The sequence below is a fragment of the Ciconia boyciana genome, chromosome 3 (genome assembly GCF_034638445.1).
Source record: "Ciconia boyciana chromosome 3, ASM3463844v1, whole genome shotgun sequence".
In the NCBI taxonomy this organism is placed as follows: Eukaryota; Metazoa; Chordata; class Aves; order Ciconiiformes; family Ciconiidae; genus Ciconia; species Ciconia boyciana.
The window spans coordinates 104,481,900-104,508,904 of NC_132936.1; the positions used below are offsets into that span (position 1 = coordinate 104,481,900).

General features: G+C 38.0%; 1 protein-coding gene and 1 long non-coding RNA gene across 4 annotated transcripts in view; one reads left to right on the top strand and one right to left on the bottom strand.

The window, feature by feature from the left end:
• Nucleotides 1-1,550: 1,550 nt before the first annotated feature.
• On the bottom strand, nt 1,551-9,687 carry LOC140650261 (uncharacterized). The gene is made up of 4 exons (XR_012041908.1): nt 9,587-9,687; nt 9,355-9,450; nt 7,110-7,265; nt 1,551-1,752 (listed from the first exon to the last, which is right to left on the bottom strand). It is a non-coding gene; the product is annotated as an uncharacterized lncRNA (long non-coding RNA).
• Nucleotides 9,688-9,915: 228 nt separating this feature from the next.
• CENPF (centromere protein F) overlaps nt 9,916-27,005 on the top strand; it is a 44,414-nt gene continuing 27,324 nt past the window's right edge. For 2 of the 3 annotated variants that reach the window (XM_072856935.1, XM_072856936.1), the window contains exons 1-8: nt 9,916-10,093; nt 11,112-11,316; nt 12,701-12,897; nt 15,143-15,258; nt 17,359-17,450; nt 20,276-20,543; nt 22,098-22,300; nt 25,052-25,177. In XM_072856935.1, coding sequence (XP_072713036.1) covers nt 11,155-11,316; nt 12,701-12,897; nt 15,143-15,258; nt 17,359-17,450; nt 20,276-20,543; nt 22,098-22,300; nt 25,052-25,177 — 1,164 coding nt within the window. In that variant the 5' untranslated portion in view covers nt 9,916-10,093; nt 11,112-11,154. Of the gene's footprint in view, nt 10,219-11,111; nt 11,317-12,700; nt 12,898-15,142; nt 15,259-17,358; nt 17,451-20,275; nt 20,544-22,097; nt 22,301-25,051; nt 25,178-27,005 lie in introns of all 3 variants that reach the window. The other variant, XM_072856937.1, reaches the window with a different exon arrangement.

Here is a 27,005-nt window from a genome sequence, read left to right on the forward strand (position 1 = left end):
GGATTACTCAAGATTATTAATGGTAAGAGGATCCGGAGCTGAGAGAGGGAGAAACAGCACAGATTCTTGATTTTGATAGATAAGTAATTGTATTTAAATACTGTATGTGGAATCACAGGCCTGTGCCTTACCTCTGGCATAATAATATTTTAATTACATTTTGCAAGGAAAGTCCTTTTCATCTGAGACTCAAACATTTTACAAACACCACACCTTAATGAAGTAAGTAATTATCCCCATTTTACATACGGCTACACTGAGGCACTAAGAAGTGACACCTTTTAAGATTTTAACTTGAATTATACTTGACCACATGTAGATACAGAGCTTTGAGTAACAATCTGGAAGAAACATCAGGTGTCAGAATGAGATGATAAGATGGATCAGAGCCGCTGTGCTCTGAATTTATACAGTTCAGCTTTATGCCAGAAAACAGCTTTCCCCTACTGAGTGGAAAGTTCATGAGAGGGTAGCATGCATCAAAACTAGGGTTTAACTTGTTTGGTTCTTGTCAGGTTCTCCCCATGCTGGGGCAGATGTAAGGATGTTGTTTTTAAGACAATAAATACTGACTTTTGCATCTGTGCCTCAAGGTGGTGTGCTGGCTACCTTAAGCCTTTTAGGCGAATTCCTGGTTTGCAGCTGGTCACTTTCACTTTCATAGGTCTCTCTGCATTTGAAGTAAGCTTATTTAATGACCTTAACTGCAAATTAAATAATGTTGCAAGAAGCATAAACATGCTGACAGATGGGAAGATTTGGAGGGGAGATTTTAGGTATTGGTTACCCGCAGGACGGGGTCCCTTAGAAGAAATAAAACCAGCTAGAATAAATATAATCAGACTACTTGTCAGCAAGAGCTTTTACTAAAAGGTCAGCTCAACAAACTCTGCAAAATGAAATGTATTTCAAACTTACCCAACCAAGAGAAGCTCCCGAAACTGGGAATGGTGAAGATCATTACTTTTTAATGAGATTACTTCATGCAGTGATTAATGTCTGTATTAGACTCTCAGAGATTGTAGCAGTAGGTGCTTTAGAAAAACCAAGCTTCCCAGAGATTATAGCCAGTTACTGCAAAGAGTCTTCCATGAGGAAATCTGTTGTGTTGGTGCTACTACCACTTTCTAGGACCACTGAAACCTGGCATCTTTACATACATCTTTGTTCCCCAAGAGCTGTCAGGACTATACGACCCTGGGATTAGAACCAACAGTTCCTACCTGCTACTTGGGGAGTGGTTTCATAAAATACTAAAACTAGATTAGATGTTCCTCACGCCGTTTCAAAAATGGGATGTTAAAATGATACAAATCATTAATTTGGTTCCAAACCCCTGTGCTGGTTCAGATTTGTCCAGAAAACTTTGATGGTTAATCTTCTGTCAATCATATGTAGGCTTGATTATTTATTATCTTTCTATGCTGCTAGGGAATCATGTTACAGCAATGGTTTGTTTGTTTTTTTTTCCTGAAAAGGTGGCAACTCTAAATTATATTTAGAGACTTTATTGACTTGCTGTAATGATTTATGGAGTTTGCCTCCAAATTATTCCCTCTGCTCTGGTATAAGCTAATTTTTATACTGCTTCCTTCTACAATTTCATCAGGATTATTAAGATGCTCTACAAAATAGTAGAGTAGATGGGAAATAACTTATTGACATAGGACTGTACCTCAGTTACCTTAGCTACCAGTCTTCGGTCTGATCTTGGGCATGTAGCAGCACATCCCTGTGTCTTAGTTTTCTTCTCTGAAAATTGAGATAATGATAGTGATCTTAAGAAGGTGCTTTTTGATTTGCAGATGAAAGCACTGTATACAAGAGAGACTTTTTTTTTTTTTTTCCCAAATTGTGGATTTGACAGGCCTGAATGTTGTCTCAAAACCCTTGTGAAAATAAAGCCCAACACCATTCAGCTTGACCAAATGGTTAACTATCAGCAGAGGAAAACTGATTTTGTCTGGGTCAAAATACAGGAGACATTTATTATGTCAGTGTTATCTGAAGCTATGTGCAATGAAGTGTCTTAGCACCTTGCTAGCAAGACCTGTATTAAACATATTTTGAATGTGTTTAAACCCAGGCTAAAGTAATTCTAGAGTCTTGTTATAACATGGAAAAATCTCAGTCCTTGTTGGCTGGTGAAACCATGTCATAACCTGTTTTGTATAAAACTGTCTTTAAACTGTGCTTAAGCAACAGCTGGTGGTTTCTCCTGTGAACAGTAGATGATGTTTAATTAGCCTTACAGTCATCTACATTACAATCAAATCAAAGAATGCAGTTGCAACACATTCCCGATTTGTATTGTAAATGTGACCCTAACTGTGTTCCTAAAATCTCTGTCATGTGCTACAGCTGGGTACACTGACCTGATTGTAACGTAAGCAGAAACTTAGTGCACTAGCAGAAATTCCCATTCCTAAAATCATATTCATTCTTTAGAAATTGATACTTTTAATGTTGGAAGCTTACCACAAGCAAAAAAAAAAAAAAAAGGTTTACTTCTCTAGTATTCTGTGCTCTCATTAATTATTCCATTTAATAATGCTTCTCAAAATCATCTCTTAGAAAAGGAATTTGGATTACACAATCTTGGAAAACAAACCTGTTGCCACCAAGCATGAACTAACATGTTATAGTACTCTACGGCTTATCACAAGTAAACCAGCACCCAGTTTTGTAGACCAGAAAAAGTCTTGGTTGATTATCTGTGCAAATAAACTATGCTGTGTTGAATATTCTAGTTTGCTTAGAGTTGTATTCTGCCTGAGGACTGACTTAATACCTGTGCTTCTTTTCAGCTCTTCAGTAACAGCTGTAAAATGAAAAACCTTTTAGCATTTGTGAGCAAAGTAATGAACTTCTGATTCCATGGTTGTAAGTACTCCAAATGGGATTTAGACAAGCAATATACCTTTCTATGTAACTGTTACTGCTGTCCAAGCTAGAATAGTCTAGTGACAGAATGAATAACATTTTTCCAGTTTTCATGGATTATCAATTTGGGTATTTTTAAATGTATCATTTAGCATGGTCATTAGGTCTTCAGATTTCTGAAAACAGTGGTCTCCTGAGCAAAAAAAAATTCACTAGCTTTTAACAGAAGTTAATTTAGCAGCATGCCTAGAAGTCAGCATACACCACTGATTTGTAGGTATTTTACTGGCTGCTTACTTCTGGTAATCATAATCTTTATGCGTCTCAGCATGGATTTAAGCGTCTGACTGTGGGCACCCACAGTCAGATTTTGAAAATATTTTGTTGCCACTTAGAGATAAGTGGCTTCTTGAGAAATGTGGTTTTGGGACTGTCAGAAACTTGTGTAACTTGAATTGAGCCATTAATGTTTGCTTATCTCTGTGAAATGTGTGTAAGACCATGCTTGGATATGAGAGTACTGTGAAGTGCTGAATTTTAAGACTTTCTGAAATTAACAGTGAAGTGCACTGTAAAAGAATAAAACCTCAGCTAGATGTACCTCAGCTTTTTGAAGTCTGTATATTGTTTCTAAAAGAGCCTGGATTCTCATTCTCGCTTTTGGTCAAAATTAACAGGAAACTTGCTCTGAGTTAGAGCAATTTGGGAATGCTGAGAGGTATATATAGATATTGACTATTTTCTATGCTGACTATCATTTGCGTGATACACTAGATACCCTGGAAATACTTAAAACACACAAAAACATTTTCCTGGAAAGGACTAATACAAAAATGGTATGATAAATACCAATAAAACTATTAGAATTTAGACTTGGAAGAGATAAGGAGATCAAGTGATAACCAAAGTCATTAAGATGTAGAATGCGGTTGTTTTCTCCTTGCATATTTACTTATTCTATTGGATCATTTCAGTTAGTGGTTCATAAACTATGGCTGTTTGAGATGGATTTTGCACTGCAATTAGTTGGGTGACTGAAAACTCACTCTAGAACTTGCCTGTAAAAATGGCAGAAGTAACATTGAGGTGGTTACGATGTGTGTAAGATAAGGAGGTGTACTTTTGTCTTATCTATTCAACATTTTAACAGAGAAATACTGGAAGATTTTAGAGACAGCATTAAGATAGATAGAGGCTAATAAGTAATTTGATTAGTTTGTCATGAGTGGTGTAGGTGATGTTCTTAATTATTTCACTGACTAATAGAAGATTTGACCAGTAGGTGAACACAATAAGAAGCAAGTATAGATTCTCAGATAATACCTACATAAAAGTTATATATATAACTTTGAATATATAAATACATATATAATAAATATATGTGTATAATAAATAAATATATATAGGCCATAACAAAAGAGAAATGAAGTATGAGCTCAAGGCTTTAATTTAGGTAGTTCATAGGAATGGGATGTTCAAATGGAGATTAGGCACAACAAGGGCAGCCATGATAAATGATCAAGAACTTAGAGTACAGAGGTCAACAAAGAAGCAAAACTCAGACTTTTGAAGGCAATCATGCAGATGTCGGCCACATACCACTGTGAGATTTGGCCTTAGAGGAAAAGAGAAATTAAAAGTAGTTAAAAAAAAAGTTAATAAAAGACTTAAAGGTGATAAAGGGAGGAAATTACTGAATGTAAACCAAAGAAAAACCAGATGTAGAGAGCCCTAACAAGAAAAAGAGATAATGTAACTTACCAACGGGCATTTTCTACATGCCCCATTTATAAAAAAAGTTGGTGGTAAAGATGGAAAGAGGCAGAGATGGCTATGAAAGGTGGATGCCTTTTAGCTTATATGTAGTGCACTTATGTCTTAACTACTTTTCTCTCTCGCTTGAACAGAATGATACTCAGAGTAGACGTACCTTTATACGGTTAAGACTACAATCCTTAACAAAAATGGGGGCCAAAGGAGATGCAAGCTATGGACCCATGAAAGTCAGGGAGGAGTGGGCCATAAGGGAAACAGGTTCCCATCTTACCAAATGCCCCCTGAAACCTGATAATTCTTTGCCCATAAGATATAGCAGTCTTTGATAGTATCATGAATGTATTTTTTGGTGTTAATATTTGTAGTGTGAAAGATTTGCTTAGTATTGCCTGTTCTGCTGGCAGCAGAACTATAACGAGAGGGAATTTACCATTAAGAAAAAAAGAGAGTTCCAATCTTATTTACAGTTCAGTAACTGGTAATTTGAAGCCCTAGACAATATGGACTTGATGTGTCATATCATAATGTAATTGCTGTAATTATTTATCATTTTCTTCACTGCACGTTAGTTATTTAAGCATTATGCTAATGACTATATTCACAGTGTTTAAAAATGATGTCTTTAGAACAGGAAGGAAAGACATAAATACCTTTTCACTAGTGTAACCATTGCTATAGCTGCAAACCATTCACAGTTCTTCAGTTCAAGACAGTATGTGTGCACTTAAATAACAAATATTTTTTATATGTTTGCTTTCTTCCTCCACCCTTCCAATATACTAACAAGTGTTAAACAACTAACACCCTCCTCTTGTTTTTAATCCTTTATATTGTGAAATAATTTTACTATTGTTTGTGGTAGTGAGTCTATCTGTGTAACTGCTCAGCAGCTTTAAATTCAGAGGTTAACACTTCTGCAGAAGTTTGTAGATTATTAAAAATCACAATAATGCTACACTGCGTGCAAAGGTCAGAGAATATTTTCCTGTGATGAAAATTATTCAGAGTAATTGCACTTAATATGTAAGAGACACTTAAATGAAAGCAGAAGCTGTAAGATAGTTTTATCCTTGTAAAACACAAGTTATAAAACACAAGAATGCATTTACTGTGGGAAGGTTTCTTACTATCATTTATGACAGATGGGTGTTAGGAATTAGAGCATGGGGACTTAGGGTCTTGTTACATAGTGTTATAATTGATCTATGCTGGTGTCGCCACAGTCCTGTCCACTCTCTCCTGCATATCCCCATTCCATCTGTTGAGCTGGGTCAGGCATTTATCTGATGCCACAGTGCAGCAGTTTGGAGACCCAAGCTGTACACCAGCTGATGTTACCAGAAAGGTCTTTGTCTAGTATAATACCCATTACCAGTTTAACCATCTCACCTAGCAGTTCAGATCAGCACCAAAGCTGTCATAAGGGAGCAGTGGCAGCATGCAGGTGAGGGACAGAAGGAAAGATGGGAATGTGGCAACATTGACTCGAGGTGTTTTAGACTGCCACGGAGCACCCGTGGGTTCCTGTCCAGCACCTGCATGTGATTCACTGTGTCACCTTAGACAAGCCAGGTAACCTCAGTCACCTTTTCAATACTATGAAACATATCCACTGGTGTTTCATAGGCGATACCAGACAATGTGATCACCAAACAATAGAGCAGCTGTAGGTATTTTATCCACTAATACGTTCATCCAGTTGACCCTAATCAATATGAGTACTTCAGTAGCAATTTCCCTTAGTAGGTAAGACAAACGTAGAGAAACACCCCATTTCCTTTGGGAACAAAGTTATAGTTTAGAATTTGTGATATGCTGTGGTCTCTGATTTTGTTAACGAACTGTAAAAAAGATTGTGCAGGTTACTCCAACTTTTTTTTAAGAGCATAAGACTAGACAGTTAAGAAATCTAAGGTGTAAGGTTTTCTATGCATCGTAATGGCGCCCTCCTTTACATTTGTTCTGTTCACTGGAAAAGGTATGGGTTCTGTGGAGAAATGCAATTGTATGAAGGATAGGAAATCTAAGGGTATGTAAGCAATCAAACATTGTATTTTACAACAATAGCTCACTGGGCTTTATTAGTGCAGACTTAACCTTGTAACTCTAGTACTAACACCTAAACTGCCACGTTCTCAGTTACCTACTTGCATTAGTAGAGATTAAGAATTTTGTTTTCCAGAGGCAAGAGGAATCACGTAGTACAGGGTGGGGTTTAGGTGAGGCTAAGGGAAACGATCCGGCTTTCTTCTCTTTCACCCCCAGCCTGGCAGAGTTTCTGCCTGTCTAGTGCCTCAACAGGGAAGCTGGGAAGCTAGAACCATGTCAGACGCAGAGCGTCTGGCCTATTTCTGTCTTTGTCTGGGTCAATGGGATTGCTCCAGCTCCCCAGGTGCTCTTTGATGTGTGTACATATGTGTGTATATATAGATACATGAAATAGGCTTTACCTGACAGATTCCAAGTCTGGCAAGGAAGAATATGGGGGAAAAGCTTTATCTGGTTTCTGCTCCTTGTAGTGTCCAAGCAGGGTGGGATTTTCTCATCAGAAGCTCTTTCCCTCTCTTTCTCTTCCGGTTTTGTTCCATCGTGTGCTCTGACATAAGCTGCAGTAATATGAATTCAACCTTTAGTGGTTTTTGTATTCTACTTACTGTTCTGGCCCTTTACCAAAAACGATAGTAAGGAATGCAGGTAAGAAAATGTAAACGGTGACTTTTAACATTTGGTAAGAACTGAATTGAATTTCAAGGACAGAGAAAAGCCACTTCACAAGGCTGAGGTAGTTTTCTCTGCTCGAAATCATGGGTTGCTCCAAATCAGGGAATTTTGAGAGCCTCTTAGAAAGATCTCAAGAATTCTAGCCAGTAGAGAGGCTAGAATTTTTAATTAATCTTATTATTTTTAATTTTATTATTTTTAATAATAAAAATTATTAATGTCATTATTTTAACAATAAAAATCATTATTATTTTTACTATATTATTAATTAATAAGTAAAGTATTATTTAATTTTAATTATTTAATAATTATTAATACTTATTAATAATTTTATTATTTTTACTAATAAAAATTAATAAGTGTTAGGCAGACTGATGATTGGTATTAACACCCTTTTTAACTTGTTATTATTTGTTTAGAGTATTTGACCTCATTCTTGTATCTTATACTTCCATCTTACATTTACTACTATTTTTGTATCTTATATTTATTTCTGATAACTAATATATATAATACTAATGAAGCTACTGTGCAAAATAAGGTTGATATGGAAAAGAAAAAGCAAGTTTCTGTACTCTTCATGAGTCCTTTTATCTTTCACTATAATTAGTTAATTGCTGCAATAGTCAAGTAAAGGATGCCAAATATGAAAGAATTCATTTGTAAATCATTATCAACAGAAACCCAGTACAAATCTGTCCATTTTTAGAAATAGGTGTCAGAACAAGTGTTCTCACATATTTAAGTTTGCAGCAGCAGTCAGGTTCCTTTTTTTTAGCCTCAGCTATCCAGGCATTCATCAGACTGCATCTTAAAAGCTCTGCACACACCAGCTGATTTTCATTTTTCATGCCTTGTAAGAACCCCAAAGGCTGTCTCTACTCATTTTTCCCCTTCTGAAAAATATGCCACCGATCTTGGAAGTTAAAGCTGTTCCACTGAAGCCTTCCCTGAGGGATTCATCATGATGCAGTAGTTTAAATGCTAGTGCTCCCTGTCCATTAGTGCTCCCACTATAATAGCATCTGCAGCAACTGAAAACTCTTTCAACTTCTACAATTGATTAAGTAACATTTGTTACTGTCAAATGAGAAGCGCTTACCGAATATAACATATAATGCGTATTTGCTTCTTACAGAACATTTGCCCCTTGTCCACCAAGCGGGAGATCCCCTTCAGTTCAGACTGGTCCTTGGCTTTCATGAATTATTTGCCAGTACCGTTAGGGGTTTCCCACTCTTCCACTAGTTCCTGCTCCTCTGCTGTTCTGTGCTCTCCCCTCAGTAACACCTGCACAGTCATCTCTAAGAGTGCATGAAGTTCATCACAGAATTTTCTAGCTTGCTTTTTTTAACTGTTATTTGTTAAGAGGTATTTATGATGGATCGGTTCCATCAATTCGATGGCTTGTTGTTTTGTTCTGGGGCTAGTTTAGAGATTTTATGTGCTAGTGAGTTTGTTACACCATATTTATTTATAATTAGAGCTCTTGCGAGCTGATTGGTGAGCTGTTTAACTTATCAAGGAAGATTTGTTTAACTCAATTTCCTAAATATGATTGAAAGAACAGTGCTTGAGTAAATATTCTCAGAATGATTACAAGAGGCAAGATGTTTAATTAGGTGGAATAATAATCAGATCAGTAATTCCCAGACGCTGATGGAAAACACCATTTTGTTTCAACCCCCCCCCCCCCCCCTCAGGTCGGGGGGAGGGCAACACCTGAGGAAGCGTTTGGAAACCGATCACCGGCACCCAGGGAAGTTCACAGCAGCTTTAAAATCCTTAAGCCTTCGCTGTTGCTATTTGCATTCAGTGATCAGTGTTAGAAAACACTTAGAAAAGTGTTCTTTTTTTACTTTGTGTTTCTATTTTAGGGTAGAAAATGTGCAATATTGGGCTGAATTGCCTTTTTCCCCCCCTCAAAAAAACCCCAACCCCTAGGAGCACTTTAGGCAGAACTGAATACTAAACCACTCTGTGATCCTTCTGTAGATCTTTTCAAGTGACTGGGTTATCGTCAGGACAGCGTCGGGGCGGGTTCCTTCTCTTTGTCAAAACTCAGGTTCTCTGTGGGATCGGGAAAGGGATTTTGGATAAAAGGTCTGACGCTGCCGTGACACCCCCACCCCTCTCCCCGACACCTGCTACCCCTCCGGCCTTTCTTTCCTCACAGCCCTCTACTCCCCACCCTGCTGGGCCGTACCGCGGCGCTCTCCCGATGGCCTGGCTTTGCGGGAAGGCGTCGGTCACACGGTTTCGCCCCCCGAGGCGGTGTTCGGAGCTCCCTCACGGCCGGTCGCCCCGCCCAGCTGTGGGCAACGGCCTCGGGGGCCAATCAGGAGCCGCCTCCGCCCCGCCGCTGCGCTGCCGCCTCCAATGGAGTTTGAATGCTTCCGAACCAGCCAATCCGGAGGGCAGGCGAGCCGGCGCTGCGCCCTTATTGCTAACGAGGCGAGGCCCGCATGGCGAGCGGCGTCGCGGCGGGGCCAATCAGCGCGCCCGGGTGCGCCATTGCTTGGGCGTGCACAAACGGCCGCTGGGGCAGCGGCAGCTTTGAATTGCGGCGGGGAGCGCGTCCTGTCGCGGCGTCTGGCCGCGCTGTGTGGCCGCGCTCTGCTGGTTGCCACCGGCGGTGAGGGGCTGCGGGAGCCGAGGGAGCCGGCAGCCGCGGTTTAGCCGACTGTCGCTGGGCCCCGTTCGGCGTTTAACAGTGAGTGAGCGGGTGGGCGGGGGCTCGGGGCGGCTGTCCGCCTCTGCGCGGCCGGGGCCGTCAGGCAAGCCGAGTGGTACCCCGAGCGCCTCGCAGTGCCGTCCAGTGACGCTTTACCAGAGCGGGTAAGCGCCGTTAGCAGGGCAGTGGCCCCGGCTTTCCCCTAGGGCGGGGGTGCGAGCGGTGCCTGCCTTCGGCCCGGTGGGTCCCCGCGCGGGGACGGCGTGCAGCCGCCCGGCAGGCGGCAGAGCCGGGGAGCCGCTCCCTGAGCCGAGGGTCAAGCCCAGTGAGGTTCGTGACACGCCGAGCCCCCCAGTCCGGGGTGGGCTCTGTCCGTCCGTCGTTGATCTCTAATTTTAGTTATTTTGAGGTAATTTATCTCTCGCAAATAATCTCGGAGCTGCGCTGGTGTCTCGAGAAAGTAAGCCCGTGCCAGATCCTCTAAAGGCAGAGCCATTACAAAAACAAAAAATAAATTGTACGAGTGTGTCAATCTTGTATTTAAGGACTGAGTGTCGCACAGCTGTTTCTGCCAGTAGAGAGCATTCTCAGTGCCCCGAGCTCAGCTGTATTGGTTTGAAAAACTTCTGTAAGGAAAGAAGTGTAGCTGCCACCTAAAACAAGGCCGTGGGTTTTCGCAAGGCTTTTGGAGTAAACACCACTGAAGTACAACGCAGTCATAAGTGCTAATGACTTTCTGCAATGTGAACTTCAAAGTAAAATGTGGAGAGAAACTTTCTGAAATGCAGCAAAGGCAATTATAAGAATATAAACCCTGTTATTGTTAGGAGACTGATTAATGTGAGGGTTTTTAAAAAAAACTCATCTTAACTGGACAGATGTGTGTCAAAATAGGACCTAATGTTAAAAGTTGCTGCTTGGTGTTCAGATCAGGAAGCCTGCATGGTTGTGAAATACTGTCTCCTAATCACTGCTAAGCTTGAAAATGCAATTTATTTAAAAGGGAGGCTTATTTAATGTCTTTCAAAGTCTAATTGTAGTTGTCTCTGTGTTTCAGACATAGTATTATCCATTTTGTATTAAACAAGAATCCTGTCAATATGAGCTGGGCTGTGGAGGAATGGAAAGAAGGCCTCTCCCCCAGAGTCCTTCAGAAGATTCATGAACTGGAAAGTCAAGTAGACAAGCTTAAAAAGGAGCGTCAGCAAAGACAATTCCAGTTAGAGTCTTTGGAGGCAGCTTTGCAAAAACAGAAACAGAAGGTAACGTAGGTACTGTGGTCATTTCCTTAAAATGCCATTCTCTGTGCCAAACACAATTATAAAGATTTATTATCTGGTTGTTGTTGGGGGTGGGTTAGTGTTTTGTTTCTTCCCACTGACTGACCGGAAAGGTAGCATAGAAATATAAACTGCTTATCTTCATCTTACTTCATACTCATCATATTCTCCCTTCTGTTTAGTTCTTATTGACTGTTAATAGAATTCCTGTCTCCTGTCCATGTTTGGCATGATTGTCCATCTCCAGGTGTCTATGTTTACTTTGAGGCTTTCCTACATCTCTTTATGATTAGGAAAATAAATTACTTTATTTTTATGCCTGTTAAAAATCTTGATAACAACTAGGTCTGTTATATAAAACAGAGCTGCAAAGTTGACATGCTCTTACTCTTTCACCTTGCCTGCAGATACCTATCATCTTTTACTTAGTTTATGTAATTCTCTGTTTTTTTCCTTGTAGAGACTGTATTTTGGGATTTGGTTTTCTTTTTTTTTTTTTTAGGGCTGTAATTTTACACCTCATCTGACTACCCTGTCAGCCCTCTAGCCAGGAAACCAGGGACCCTTTAGGTGAGGGTCCTGCCATGCTTCAGATCAGAAGCAACCCATTTGGTTGAATTCTGTTTTGCATGTTTGAATACAGCTCAGAGGCAATTTACAAAGGTTGCCTTTTATTCCCTTTAGGCTGCTCCAACTTTCTAGCAAAACTTAAGCCTAGTAGTTTTCTGAGTTTCTTCCTGTGAGTTTCCAGGTGCTTATTTTAACCATCCAGAGGAACTGCCGTGTTCCCCAAACAAAAAGAAGGGGTGCGCTTGAATAGGTGTGCTTTAAAACTTTCAGAAGCAGCAGCTAATACTACTTTTCAGTCAAAAGAATAACATTGTGCAAAGATGTAGCCTGCCCCTTAGAAGCTGGAGAGGAGGAGGACATCTCTATTGCCAGGCTCTACTTCCAATTTCAAAGCTGTGACTCTTGATAATCATTGTGCATTCTTTGTTTAGTGAGTCAAGGTATGCTGGTTGCTAAAGTTAATAGCCTGGGAAGAGAAGCGAGATGATCAGTGAAGAATGCGGATTAGTGTGGATTACTAGTATTTAAGGATTGATTAATTTTCTTATGAGCTTGTGTCTAGTCAATAAATAGAAATTGTTAATGTCACTGAGTTGAAATTTAGGAAATGTGGTTTTGTTCACTCCCAAGAATATTTAAACAATATGTATATCTGAGGTTTTCAGTGCTGTCAGGATTTTGAAATGCTAGGAAGAAAATAACAGTATGTAAGCTTTGTGTTATTAAAATAATAATAACTGCAGAGAAGTGCAGAGATGACTTGAGACATTTTTGAAATGGTCTATATTCCAACTAGGTGGAAAATGAAAAAAATGAAGCTGCAACACTAAAAAGAGAGAACCAGAGCTTGATGGAATTGTGTGATAGTCTTGAGAAAGCAAAGCAGAAAATTTCACATGATCTTCAAGTAAAAGAATCTCAAGTCAATATTCAGTCAGGGCAGCTGAATTCCAGCAAGAAAGACATCGAAAGGCTAGAACAAGAACTAAAAAGGTGAGGACTTGCTGTATGTCTCTAACCTATGTACAATGGTTATTTTCTCATGTTTTGCTCATTTAATGCATGCTTCATGGTCTTTTAGTTTTTCTTCATCTCATACTTCATTCAGATTTTGTGACCAAAATCTCAAAGCATTAGCCTGTTTTTACATACACAATGCATATACAGGCTTCTACATAAATCTGTGTGCCACTTGAAGCAGTTAGCACCTATAGTTCCTGTTGAATTTGAGGGAATTCTGCAGTGTCGTGTGAAAAGGGAGCCATTCATTCTGTGATTTTTAAACATCAGAAAAAAAAAAAAAGCAAGCCAGTACAACTGAGTCACTTTGCAAAAGTAACCTGCAAAGAGCTTGGAGTTGCAAGGGAAGTGCATGGACAATTCAGTCTGTAAGCTCAAGTCTATCAATAAAATCTGACCAGTGGAAGAAGGAGGCATGAACATCTATTGGAGTGGAAGAGGAGGCTGCCACAGGCAATGGTGCTCTGACTGAATCACTGAATCCAGTTGCTTTGGTAAAGTGCCTAATTTATAACACCTCAACTTGTAAATATGGTTATTACTGAGACAGTATGTGTCTACTGTCTGTAGAGGTGGAATGCAATTCGTACAATAAAATAATCTTCTGTAACGCAGACACATGTAAAATCCTTCATGTGAGGGTGCTGCACAAATGGAACAGTTGCCCATAGTGAAGTGAATGTTGTCATCTGTTAAACTTGCTCTCACGCTAGAAGCACCCTCCATTCTTGAATAAAAGTCTTTCTGAAACTTTGTGTGTGTCCATAAGGCAATAAACTGTTGTGCTAGTACTAGTAATGCAGAAATACTGTCACAGAGGGGGGTGAGTCTGTGATACCAGGTTTCTTAATGGTTTGGTGTGGTTGTGGTTTTTTTTTTTTTTTCCACGGCCTGAAGTATGTCTCCTTCCTTTAACTTTTGGATGGTATGCCTCATACATGTCCTAATAGAAGCAAATAAGGAAGTTGTGTTGGTCTTTCTGTCTTTCCTCTTTGTGCCCTATCCCTCCCTCCCCGCCTTGGGAAAACTAAAGATAGTTGAAGTATTTGACTGCTGTGAGAAGATTCTAAATTTCAACAAAACAATTTATGGCATGTAGAAACACCAGCTTTGTGTAAGGAGTTGCTGAGATCTGTCAAAGAAGAATCTAGTGAGATTGAACAGGGTTGATAGAACCACGCTTATGTTTTCTGGATCTGTTCTCAAATGTTTGGCCAGAGATGTTGTGGGCGAAGGATATGTGTTCCACTTACCCATTCCCAAAATTAAGTCCAGTTTACTGAATTCTCTCCTTCCCATTATATTACTCTGAATAGTTGTCCACTACAGAAGGTCATCAGTTATTACATGTAGCTTCATCTTGGCAACTGGTTTTGTATTTGGTTCTGTTTTGTTTTATGCTGATAACTGATCATTTACCACTTCATAGCAACTGACAATCCACTGGGAGAGGAGTTCTTGGTGTTGTGCTATAAAAGGGAGGGGGAAATGGAAAGGCAAGTTGTGGAGTTACTAATGTGATGGGCTGCAGCCTGGAACCATTGTCTTATCAACCTGTGCTCACTGGGCAGGACAGAAGTTGCTGTATAACCTCCAAACTAGTTATCTGGTTTCATTGGATGAGCTTGTAACTCTTCATGCTCACAAAAGTCACTGGAATGCATAGTCTGCTGTGATGTTTTGGGTAGCAATGTAAATGGTACACATGAAAAATACAATGTTGGGTGTCAGGTGGAGGGTATTCCCTTCCATTTTCATGAGGTATATGCATAGGTTTCTCAAAGTGTGCAATATCAGAACATAGAATAAAAGTAGTATGTTTTCTACCATAAAGATTCTTACTGAAGAGTAAGAGTCTTGTATTATCAGTGTTTACAGTGATTTGGGTGTGTTTAGCTGGACTACAACCTCATACAGTTAGATCTTAAGCAGTTCTAACTTATTTTCTAACTGACTTTGGGTTGGTTGGTTTGGTTTTGGTTTTTAGCTTTCAATCCTATGTAATTGATTAAATGTGTTGAAACTCCAAATAAAAAGTATTCTTCATATTTCTGTGTTTATACTACCTAAAAATTTTCAGTGGACGTATCTTGACTTGATCTTTAAACTAAGTTCTTAGAATCATATAATTTATTTGTGTATGTCAGGCTCTTAAAAATAGATAATTAACCTTTTAGTTTCCATTACTAATTTCTGCTGCTGTTTCTTTCCTAAACAGATACAAATGTGAGCTTGAGAGAAGTCAGCAAACATCAATTACAGGAGACTTATCATTCAGTGGCACTCCACAGAAAAGTTTTACTGCTCCTTTAACACCAGTTCAAAGTCATAATGGTAAATTATTTTTTCTTCATCTAGCACAAATAGCTAACTGTCAGTTTTCTTGGAAGGTGGAGGAGTATTTGGAACATTACACTTGTACTGAGTTGCCTCGTCCCTATTATATAGCTTGTTATGAGAGTGTCTAATTCATAGCACCATAGGTTCCAAGTTTAAAAATTATTAGTGCAGATTGCACACTTATTGCAAATATTACATCTTTTCAGCATTACATCGATGGACATGGAATAGTAATAGAAATATTCATCAACAGACTGCAGCAATTTTTTGAATGCCTGTTCCTAGTGTCAGCTCTTCCCTTTGTGTAGTAAAGAGCAAAATTCTTCCTTCATGTACCACAGGTATTTTAACTAAAGTTCAATCAACAGTCATATGTGTTATTTCTTTAGAAAATTGATTTTTATTTAGACTATTATTGTGCATGATAATCTGCACAATTTATGCACTGTGTCCATTTCAAAGCATCACTTCTATCTTCAAATTAGTAACATCAAATAGATTTAAAATATATGAATGAACTGGAAAAGCAAAAGGAAGTTTCCTTAACAGAGAACTGTTCTGTAGCCAGACACCCTTATGCTGTCTATGCTGAAAAACTTTGATGGGTTCAATAATACGCATGCTGTTTACCTCTTTCTTTGCTGTGAACAAATATTCTATGAGTTTGGTATCTCAATCTTACTCTGATGGGAAATCTGAGATACTTTCTTGCACTCATGTTCCTTTTAATTTCTTTATACATATCTGAAAAGGGGTACAGTAGTGGCAATGTCAAGCATTCCACTAAACGTGGCACTCCTGAAATGGGGATTAGATTAAAATGATTTAAATAACTGTATTTAAAATGGTATTGCTGGGGAGGTTTTTTCTTTGGAAGCTGGAATCTTAAGATCATAGAATACCTCAAGCTGGATATAGGGACCCATAAGGATCATTGAGTCCAACTCCCTGCTCCTCACAGGACTACCTAAAATGAAATCATATGACTAAGAGTGTCATCCAGACGCTCCTTGAACTCTGACAGGCTTGGTGCTGTGACCACTTGCCTGGGGAGCCTGTTCCAGTGACCAACCACCCTCTCAGTGAAGAACCTTTTCCTAATGTCCAATCTGAACTTCCCCCAATGCAGCTTCATTCCATCTCCTCGTGTCCTATCATGGGTCACCAGAGAGAGATCAGCACCTCCCACTCCACTGCCCCTCTTGAGGAAGTTGTAGCCTGCGATGAGGTCCCCCCTCAGCCTTCTCTTTTCCAAGCTCAGCAAACCGAGTGACCTCAGCTGTTCCTTTTAAGTCTTGCCCTCGAGGTCTTCCACCATCTTGGTCACCCTCCTCTGGACACACCGGAATAGTTTGATGTCCTCCTTATATCGAGGTGCCCAAAACTGCACACAGTACTCGACATGGGGCTGCACCAGTGCGGTGTAGAGGGGGAGAACTGCCTCCCTCAACTGCTCCCTAGAATGCTACAAAGCATTCTAGTCCTAGAATTTTCCTAAGAGAATTGTAGAATTATATACAAATTCAAGAAAAGGGAAGCAAGACTTTTGTTTCGGACTAATATGCTCCTCTTACGATTTCAGTGGAAGAATCCTAAATAAATTCTTTGTCCAATTCCTATTGCATTTGAAAGGAACTCAAGGAAAAGATCCAGCCTTGTTTTCTGGTCACTTCTTAGAAATATTAATGCTATTGGGCTGCTGGTAGGAAAACTTAAAAAAAAAAAGTATATAATCTATATGTATGTGTATATATAATGTAACACTTCTATGTTATATATATTTTTTAACATGTATATATGTTTATATATATACACATATTTTTTTAGAGAGAGATAAAAAAAATAAAATTCTGGCATTGGATCCTTACTTTTAACAGTTGTGTTTTCATTCTAATGTCAAGTTCCAGATATTCCACCACTGTATTTTTGAGGTCCTAAATTACTGAACATATTGTATATACAGTTGTTTCTTCCTCGTGATCTGACACTTCTGATAGCTGTCCATTTTTGTCATTCTTGTGATAGCAATAGGCTAGAAAAGATTACCTATGTACTGAGTTAGATTATGAAGAAGTATTCATCATGTCTTTGTAGATTCAAAGTTTGAAGAACTAGAAGAAAAATACAAGAAAGAAGTACAAGAAAGAAGAAAGCTAGAATTAGAACTGAGAACCATGCAGGTTAAGGTAAATATCTCTTGAGAATGGTGTGTGTGATATCTAAGAAAGTAACTACTGAGTGAGCTTGGAAAAGGGAGTGGAAAACCAGTGAAATATATTCTACATCACTTAAAGTATCATTTAAAAAAAAAAAAATTAATCTGTGTGTACTGCCATTCAGAAGTAATCTTGGAGAATCCAGAAAAGCCAGCATAATTGAATAGCAAAGGAAAGAAGGACATTAGAAATGAGAACACATCCTTCAAAAACTGGAAGTCTCATGCAAGCAAGGACAAGAGAAAACAGTGTCAGTTTTGCCAAGTTAAATATGATAGGATAATAAAATAGCCTTGAAAATATTATGAGAAATAACTTGCCTAGCAAATAAAAACTAGTAAATTTTTCAAACATATAAGTAGTAGCAACTGTATTAGGGAATCTCGGAGGCCAATAGATGACTAAGATGTGAAAGCCCTCAAGGAAAAAAGGGCCATTGCAGAAAAGCTGAAATATTTTTTTTTTATTTGGTATTTACTATCTAAAAACTTAAAAAGTGTTCTGTATCAGAGCCTTTCTTTATTGGGGTTGAATCTGTGGCACAGCCTCAAATTGAAAAGTCAGGAGTCTTAGAATAGATTGCTAAAATGAATATTAATTTAAAAAAGTCACCAGATACCGATAATATTTACCCATGAATTGAAAGGGCACTGCAGCGTGGGACTGCGGAATCACTGTGATGTGCAACTTGCTTCATTCTTCTCTTGACACTGGGAGGTGACAAGGATGATGCCATTTTTTAAAAAAGCTTACAGTGCTGATTCCTGGAAATGTAGTTTGGTCAGGCCAACTTTTTGTCCTGGGCAAATGGTTAGAAACTTAAAGCAATATGTTTATTGATGCATATGTAGGTATTGTGTATGGACAAAAGATCAACTGTTTATTTGTAAAGGGAAATAATGCCTCACATATTTTCAGAGTTTTTGGTTTTTTAAGAATAAATCAGAGAATGTGTGAGTTAAGTATGACTTACTATAATGTCGTTGGATAGCCACAAAACACTGAAAAAACAAAACAATTTTAATAAGGGGGAGTTCTTCTTGTGAATTTAAAGGTAAAGATTGAGGGCAGTGGCAATAAATGGTCAGTTTTTACAGCTGGGGAATGATCAACAGGATTGGTAAAGGAGAACTGTGCTATTCAGCATATTCATTAGTGATCTGAAGAAGATCTTGTTATGGATGAAGACCATAACTAATGATATCGTTGAAGACCACATAGTATTTTGTAATGACAAATAATTGCAATAATTAAGATGGTAAGTAAAATTCAGTGTAAAAAAAAAAAGTGAAGTAATGCATCTGGAAAACATAATCTGAACAATGCATATGCAGTACATTCAGGCTCCAAATTTAATGAAATTATTGCAGGAAGCAATTCAGTAATTATTGTGGCTAGTTCTCTGAAAACTTCAGTATTGTGTTCAGCAATGATGAAAAATAATTTTTTAGGAAAATAATTAAGAACTAATGAGAAAATATTCTTTGCCCATATGTAGCCAAATGGCTCTCACATCTTGAGTATCCCTTGCAAATTCTGTTCGTCTCATCTCCAAACAGATATGGTAGAAGTGGATCGTACAAAGATGAGTAAGGATCAAGAGAGGAAACGGGGAGTGGTCATTTTCCTACTTTTCATAAGGCATAATTACAGTACCAGCTCTGCAGGCTCAGAACAAAAACTATTTTATTACACTGTACTGTGTTAAATGGCTGAACTCTTCGTCACAGAGTATTGTAAAAGGCCAAAATGCAAACAGATCCAAAAGAAAAAGTACATGTAAAGTATTTCAGTAAAAATTATTATTAATTCCCCTAAATTTCCTGGGTTTTGTCTCAGAAACTCTGTAAATTTAAATGACATAAGGGGAATGATTACTATATGCGTGGTTAGGTTTTTATGTTCTTTATCTGTAAACAAGTTACTTTACAGGATTAGACACAGCATTCTGGACTATATAAATTTCTGGTCTTAGCACAGCTGTTCCTACATAATAACATATTCTCTGGTTGGAAGGAGAAGTCACACTTTGTATTGCATGGTTTAGGGCTTTAGTTAAAAAAAAAAAAAAGAGAGGCATTTGAAAATCCAGTTAAAAAATACAAAAGGGCTTTACTGTTTGAGGGGATTTTTGGGTTGGTTTGGGTTTTGTGTTTTTTTTTTTTCTGTGGGTTTTTTTTTTTTTTTTTCACTTAAGGAGAAAAAAACACCTAGTATTTTGTCTCCGTTTAATTTTTCTGTAGGAAGAGGTTGAAAGCTAGTACCTGGCATATTTTATTATTGCAATTTGAGGATATTCTGTGTGAATAAGTTTAAATAAATAAGTCTGTTCTGGATTTACCTCTGTTTGTCCAGAAGAACTAAATGTGGGTCAAATATCTGATATGTTAGTCTAGACTTCTATATTTCTTGCAGCTTACTTGTGTCAGCACTTGCCTGTAAAAATGTAGGCTTAGATTTTGAAAAATGTAGGAGGTAAATTATGGGGTCTCTCTTGAAAAACACAAAAATCTGGGTATGTTACTTATAAAGAACACAGATCGAACTACTTTTTTGGAGATGCTGGTTTGTGTTTATAAGTATCAGCTATTCTTGGATACTTGGGCTAAAGTTATTTAATTTATGTAGTATAAAAAATAATTATATGAATCAGTGGTTTGCACTGGTGGATGATGCGATGTTACAAAAATGTGAAATGACCATGACCTATTATCTACTTATTAATACATTAATTATTTTGTTATATGTTGGATTTGGAACTGTGTAAAGGTAGAACCTTTTTTTCTTGGACACAGAAAATAAATCAGCCTCATCCTCAAAGCTCTTTGAGTCACAGGGAGATTGCTCGGCAGCAGGCTTCCTCATCTGTGTTTTCATGGCAACAAGAAAAGACACCATCTAGAAATCAAGAAACACCTGCAAGGCGAAGTTCTACAACATCCTCTTTTCCATGGGAAAAAGAAACAAATTCTAGTGTAATATCAGAGAAGAACGAGTTCGACAACAGCTTTGCTGAGAATTGTAATTCTTCACTCATGATGCAGCTAAGAGCACAGAACCAAGGTATCTGGTATATTTCTTTAAAACCCAGAGGCAGTGTCCTATATGGTTTCATGAAAGCTGGTGTGTAGACAGAAGAGAGGTATTGAAACTAGTGCTTTAGTGAGGAAAAGAGAAAGATACCTGTTGTTGCCTTTGGCAGCTAGCCCAGTTGGCTGCTCATGTGTGTATTTTCAATGATCAGCCAGTACACAGAGATTATCCACAAGCTGTGGTATCTTTTACATAAGGGGTGTGAGAGTTAGAAGGGAGGAGTTTGTATTTTTGGGGTGGGTAGGGGACATCATATAAAAGGAAAGTGGCCTTCTCCAATAATTTCATTGCTCATGGAGCAATTCTCTTAAGACAGAGTTAAAAAACTCTTCAGGATTTCATTACTTCTCACTGTTAAATTCAATTCTATTGCTTCCTTAATTTTGCATGATTCTTGAGATTGATGGCTGAGCAATACCTGTGTTAAAAATTAATTGATTGAACGTGCTTAATGCATAACTGAGTTGGTCCATAACGGATGTTACTAGAAGCAGAATGAAGTGTGATGTGAAAAGTACAATGAAAAAGCAAGATATGATCTTGTATTGTGCATATTGGCATGAAGAAATATTCATTCCTGATATCTGATAGTTGGAAAAGAGCAAATAGTGGATTTGTTGTGGATTTGGTGAACATTTACTTAAGCCTACTATTTGGACCAGCTTTTCCACTAACTGTTTCTTGTAGGACTGTTTTACAAATTCCTGTACTCTCCCAACTGTTTATTCAAATACCTACACGTAAAATGTCAATCTAGGCAGCATTTTCAACTTGGAAGCCATATAAATTCAGCATCAGGAAGACAGGGGTTGTTTTAACAAAAAGAATTACCAGATAATAGTAATTCTGGATAACACTCCCTGTAGCTGACTAATGTTTTCTACTATTTAGAAAAAAATTATGTTGGGATATTGGAAGGTAAACTCTTACTGATATATATTGTGACAAGATCACTTGGTTTCACTTTTTATGTATGCTGCTTTGGAACGGGAAAGAGATTAAAATATAAAATACTGTATTTACAGATGCCCAATAGCTGAAAAGCCTATTGGAAGCAGAGGCTTACAGTTGCCCCAAACAAATGTTTGTAGTGGATAATCTTTCCTTTTAAAAATAAAAAAATTAAAACAGATATGTCAAGTGACATGGTTCTGTGTGTTTAAAAACAACAAAACCAACCAAACAAAAACAAACCAGCAAAGAAAGAAATTGTCTTTGCCTTTGCAGCATTTCTGCCTGACCTTGCATTTTGCTGTGTTCTCATATATTATGAAGTGGAAATTATTGATTTAGCTGTCTCTTGGTCTTGATAGTTTGTCATTGATGTAGTAGTAGAAGAGAGTTGAAACTTTTGTTTTAGCTTGCTGAATGTTTTACAGAGTGTCTGCCTGTGTCAGGAACTTGGGTTGTTATCAAACATACCAAATATTTTAGAATGTGTAGACACTTGGAAATTTGAATACCTGGAAGACATACCTTTCAAAGCAGAAAGTATCCTTAATCTTCACTGTTTTTAAAATTCAGAGTTAAATTCCACTGTTAAGGACCTAGAACAACAACTGCAAGCTCAAGAAAAAGTGAAGAAATCCCATATGAATAAACATCAAGAGACTGAACTGCAGCTGGACAGAATGAAGTTGGAATTAACAGAGAAAGATAAAGTTCTGAACAAAACCAGAGATAAACTGACTCAAATGAGAACACAACTTGATCAAGCTAACACACAGGTAAAATGTTGCATCATACATCATCTGACTGTCCTTACAATTCATTCCCAGTATTAATGTGTGTCAGTTTTCAGCCATTTTAGTAAGAACCAAGGTTCTCAGATAAGTTTCTTGAGCATTTGCTGAGGATCGAGTTTTGAGAAGTATATGTTAGTTTGTGTATTACCTGTAAAAATCTAAATACTCATAAGCAGTCACCCATTTTCTGGAAGGTTCTTATACCACCTGAAGAAATATTTTTCATCCTCAGGCAAGATTGACTGGAATTCTGAAAAATATTTTCTGATCAAGTTGCATAGAGCAACAATGACATCTGGTGGCAAGTTCTGACCTTAAATAGACTGTCATGCAACTTTGACTGAAGATCAGTATCTGTTGCTTATACTACAGGATGTTGTGGGGGCATAGTCTTTGGATTGTAAATTACTTGTGTAATATAAAATCTAGGAAATCATGCCGTGCAAGATTGCAAATGTATGTAGCTTCTAAATGGGATTTCACAACCTAATCCTAAGGAGTTTGGATTCATAGTAAAAAACATAATAGGATAGTACAATTTGCTTAGTCAAGAATTTACAGTGTATTTAAATACATACATATAAAAATGTGAAATGGTTCAGATTTTTGCTCATAATCATGCAAAGAAGAAGAGAATGCCAGTGTTTAAAATCATTTAGTTCAACTGTAGAAGATAACAAGTAAGAAGCTTTCTCTTTTTCTTGATTAATGAAGTTGCATTGCCTTCCTAAAGTCCTTTTTCACAGCATTTGACAAATTTGAAAGTAGTGCACAGATATAATTCCTTGAATCTTCATATTTCCATCTATCTTTTTACTTTTTTTCTACTACTCTGGATTCATCTACAGGACAGGAAAAAAGACGTTTCTGTGTGTATCTTCTCAGGGTATAATAATTGTTATCCGTTTTTATCAGCAAGTTTCTACATGCTACCTAAGTGTATTGGAAAACTGCTGTTTCCCACAACTTCTGTATTGGTCCTTAAAAAATAAACCTTTGCATGTTGAGGATTAATCAGTCTGCCTTTTGAGAGAGAGCGCAACATTCAGCTATTGCTAGCTCTGTGAGTCACTAGTTTAGGGGACGTCTTGGCTGGGTATAAGGTAAAATCATATTCTTGACACAGTCCATTGACTACGTAAAGGTGCTGGCATCATGGTGAGTTTGTGGGAAGACAGCTGACCCAACCTAACTGCTCACTTCCTCTGAAAAAGTCTCTTTTCATTTACCTTATTCCCCAAATGACTTGATTCAACTTCCTAAATGATTAGCATATTACATATTTAATTTTGCCTTGTTAATTTTCTACGGGTTTAAGAGAGCTGAATTGTTTCACTAAAGAATCAGAGGCATTAAATCCAGCACAAGGGAAGGGGCAAGGTTCTATAGCTGGGAGCATGCCTGGGGAAGGATGAGAAGAAGTAGGACTGACTGGCCCCATTTGAATTGAGGTGAAGCCCATCCTTAAGGAGCAGCGCAGCATCTTGTCCCAGAAGGTTCCTTTGGTCCTGCCGTCTGAAAGTTGCTCCTTTCTGTTCTGTTTCTTCCTTCTCGCACTGAAATTGGATGTCTACCTGTCCCCCAGGCTTTGGATGTAGAACTGCATTGAGATTCTGGGTTTTAGTTTCCTGCCTTGTAGCCTGAATTTAATTTTGGTACACGCCTTGTGCACTTCTCTGTTGCTGGTACTATTCACAGACCTTGACCACAGCACCTCCTCTGTGTTATCAAGTATTTTCACATCTTGTGAGGTCTGCAGCCCCTCTGCAGGCAAGTTTCCATGTGATCTTACAGGAGTGCATGATCTCTGCAGTCTGTGCCTAATAACCAGACATCCCAATACTACCTGCTTCTTATTTTCTTATGACACAGATGGACTATTGTTTCACTAACTCATTAAACAGTCCTTGTTGCTGGAAAAGAAAACAGTCCCATTCACCCTTTGCCATTTTTCTTACACCCTCAAAAAAAAAAATTGTACATATTTGGCATTAACGGATTGTTTTTTGGAATAAAAATGCATTTTTCTGTTCAGGGAGTTAGGTGGATATTGCTTCATTCTCTTAGGTAATGTAATATTAACATAATTAAACTAAACTAGATAACAAGCTGACATAGTCTTAATGTGGAGGTTAACGTAGAACATAGGCTACTGTTTTTTTTTTTTTAATTAAAGTTTAAATTGTGAAAACCACTCTTTTGTTGTTGAAGTAGACTAAGATAGTTGCCTTGCGCCCCCCCCCCAACCCCCCCCCCCATCCAAATCAATGTGCTGAATCACTCTGAAATTCAGTGGAATATCCAGTTATTTTCAGTCTAAAAATGTCGTTGTGTAGCAGTTAGCGGTCATTTGTTAGTACATAGCAACCTAAGGTACCAAAAATATAATCTGTTTTTAGTGTCAGATACAGTACATCTCTGTAGACTGTCAAAGACTGATTTTCTGAAGATGTTTTTGTGTTTATACACATATATGTATATATATGTATACACACACACCTAACTATATGTATAAAAGTATATACGTATTATCACTAACATAAGCAAGTATGGATTTAGTACTTTGGATTGCTAGGAATTTATATGGTACCAGCTAAAGTTATGCTGTAGGTTATATGAATGCTAGAACAATTGTAGTAGGTGAAATCAGTCTTTTCATAAGAATGCATATGAATTTAAATAAAATGTCACTTGCGTTTTTAACACTTGTGATTGATAACTAAATTATTATAGGTCCAAATGATGGAGCAAAAGGTGAAAAGATTGTCAGAAGAACTGAATTGCCAAAGACAAAATGCTGAGAGTGCTCGTCAGTCTTTAGAACAGAAAATAAAGGCAAAGGAAAAGGAATACCAACAGGTAAGGCAAAAAGAACTTTTTAATTTTGTCTTCCTAAGGAGATTAAATACACACATGGCTTATTTTTGTATCTGCTTTTCAGTTAATTGCAATCACATTTGACAGGTAAAAGTTGCAAAGGTAATTGAAAAACTGAAAACAAACATCCCAACAGAGGGGAGAGGCTGTTGGAGACATGCAGAATTATGTTAGTATTCACTCAACAATAGAGAGTATGTGCGAGAGACCCAATTGCGATACAAATCCATGAGAAACTAGACTTCATTGTTCACAGAATTATGTATATGCGAGTTGAAACTTAATAACTGACTCAGTTATTTCTGTGGAATCTGAGTTAATTTTTCATGCATCTCTCACACAAGAAAATAATTTCTTTAGGATTATATCTCTATTCTAATTTTTGTTCATGCTCAGAAGATGGTAAAATATGGGATTAGCATAGCTGTCTTTAGTTTCCTTCATGCCAGCTCTTGCAGAGAGACAAAATATAGCAGTTTCCCAGGAACTTCTCTGGACTGAAGTTATGTTTAGCATTAACACTGATTTGTATTAGGTCTAAACTTTGTATTTTTCTTTTTAAGCTTAGTAATCAGTGTTAGGAAATCCAAGATGCAGATTTGGAAGTGATAGTGCCATTTCAGATGGGCATTTTAAGTTTGCTTTGGGGATTGGCATTCAGGGCATTACCCTGAAGACTGCTGTTGTGTCAAATGTTTAACCTGAAATGTTTTCTCCAAGGTATATCCAGACAGATAAAATAATTGGCAGAGGAATTCTGCTGGAGTGGCCAATGAATAGTGCTGCTACCAATGCTCTTGAATGAAAAAGTGGTTTCACAAAGTCTGTTAGTCTAGATGCTAACCCAGGATCTCAAAGAGATACTGAACCTTGTCTAGAAGTGGTAAATAAGAACAACTGATCTTTGTATGTGAATAGTTGTAGCATGAAAAAAATGCTGTTGAAAGATTCAAATATAGCAGTCGTATTCATCAAAAGATGAGTTGAAGGCCCATGAACCTTCTGTCATGTTTTTTCCTTACAAACCCAGTCCATACTGGCTCTGCTATGCCTGATGCATGCCCCTTGGGCACTGGTACTCTATTCAGTGGGATCATTTAAGAATATGGTATTTCTGAGACATTCTTTCAGAGAAGCAGCACGTCATCTTCCACATGGGTTGTTTGTTGCTACAGCTTGTCTCAATAGCTGATAGCTTGGATGTCAAGCAGTTTAGGTGCCAGGCACAGGAACGCCTCCCGTGAAGCAAAATTAATTTTTAGTTAGAAACAAAAAGACCTTCATAAGAATAATACATAAATCGCACACTGTCATTCTAGGTTGTTCAGCAAGGCCGTTAACTGTGAAGAACCCTCTCTCTTTTTTCCATAACGTTTGTGATTTGTGAGCTTTTATAGGCTTTTATGAAGTTTGTTTAATGTTCATTTATTTATAATATTTGTCTGTCAAGTCCAATTTAAAGGTTCTGTTTTACACATTCTGGCATCCAAATTTGTGTAATATTGTGGAAATTCTGATCTGTGCATTTTCCTCAGGGAGGGATTCTTACCTTCTGTGAAACCTAGATACTGGTGCTGGTCCTACTGAATTTCATCCTGTAAAGCCTTGCTGGTGTGTTCCTTATTACATTTCTGTTTCTAGAAGGCAGGTGAGATCCAGGAATGCATTTCATTAACTTTCAGAAAGGCCTGAGAAGCTCCAGGCCTTGTTCTGAGACGGTAACACAGGCTAGTTTCAGAGTTGCACTTGTATCAGGGCATAACGTTCTTTCTCGAATTTTTGTTTAACTGTTTCCATCCAAGCTTCAAAT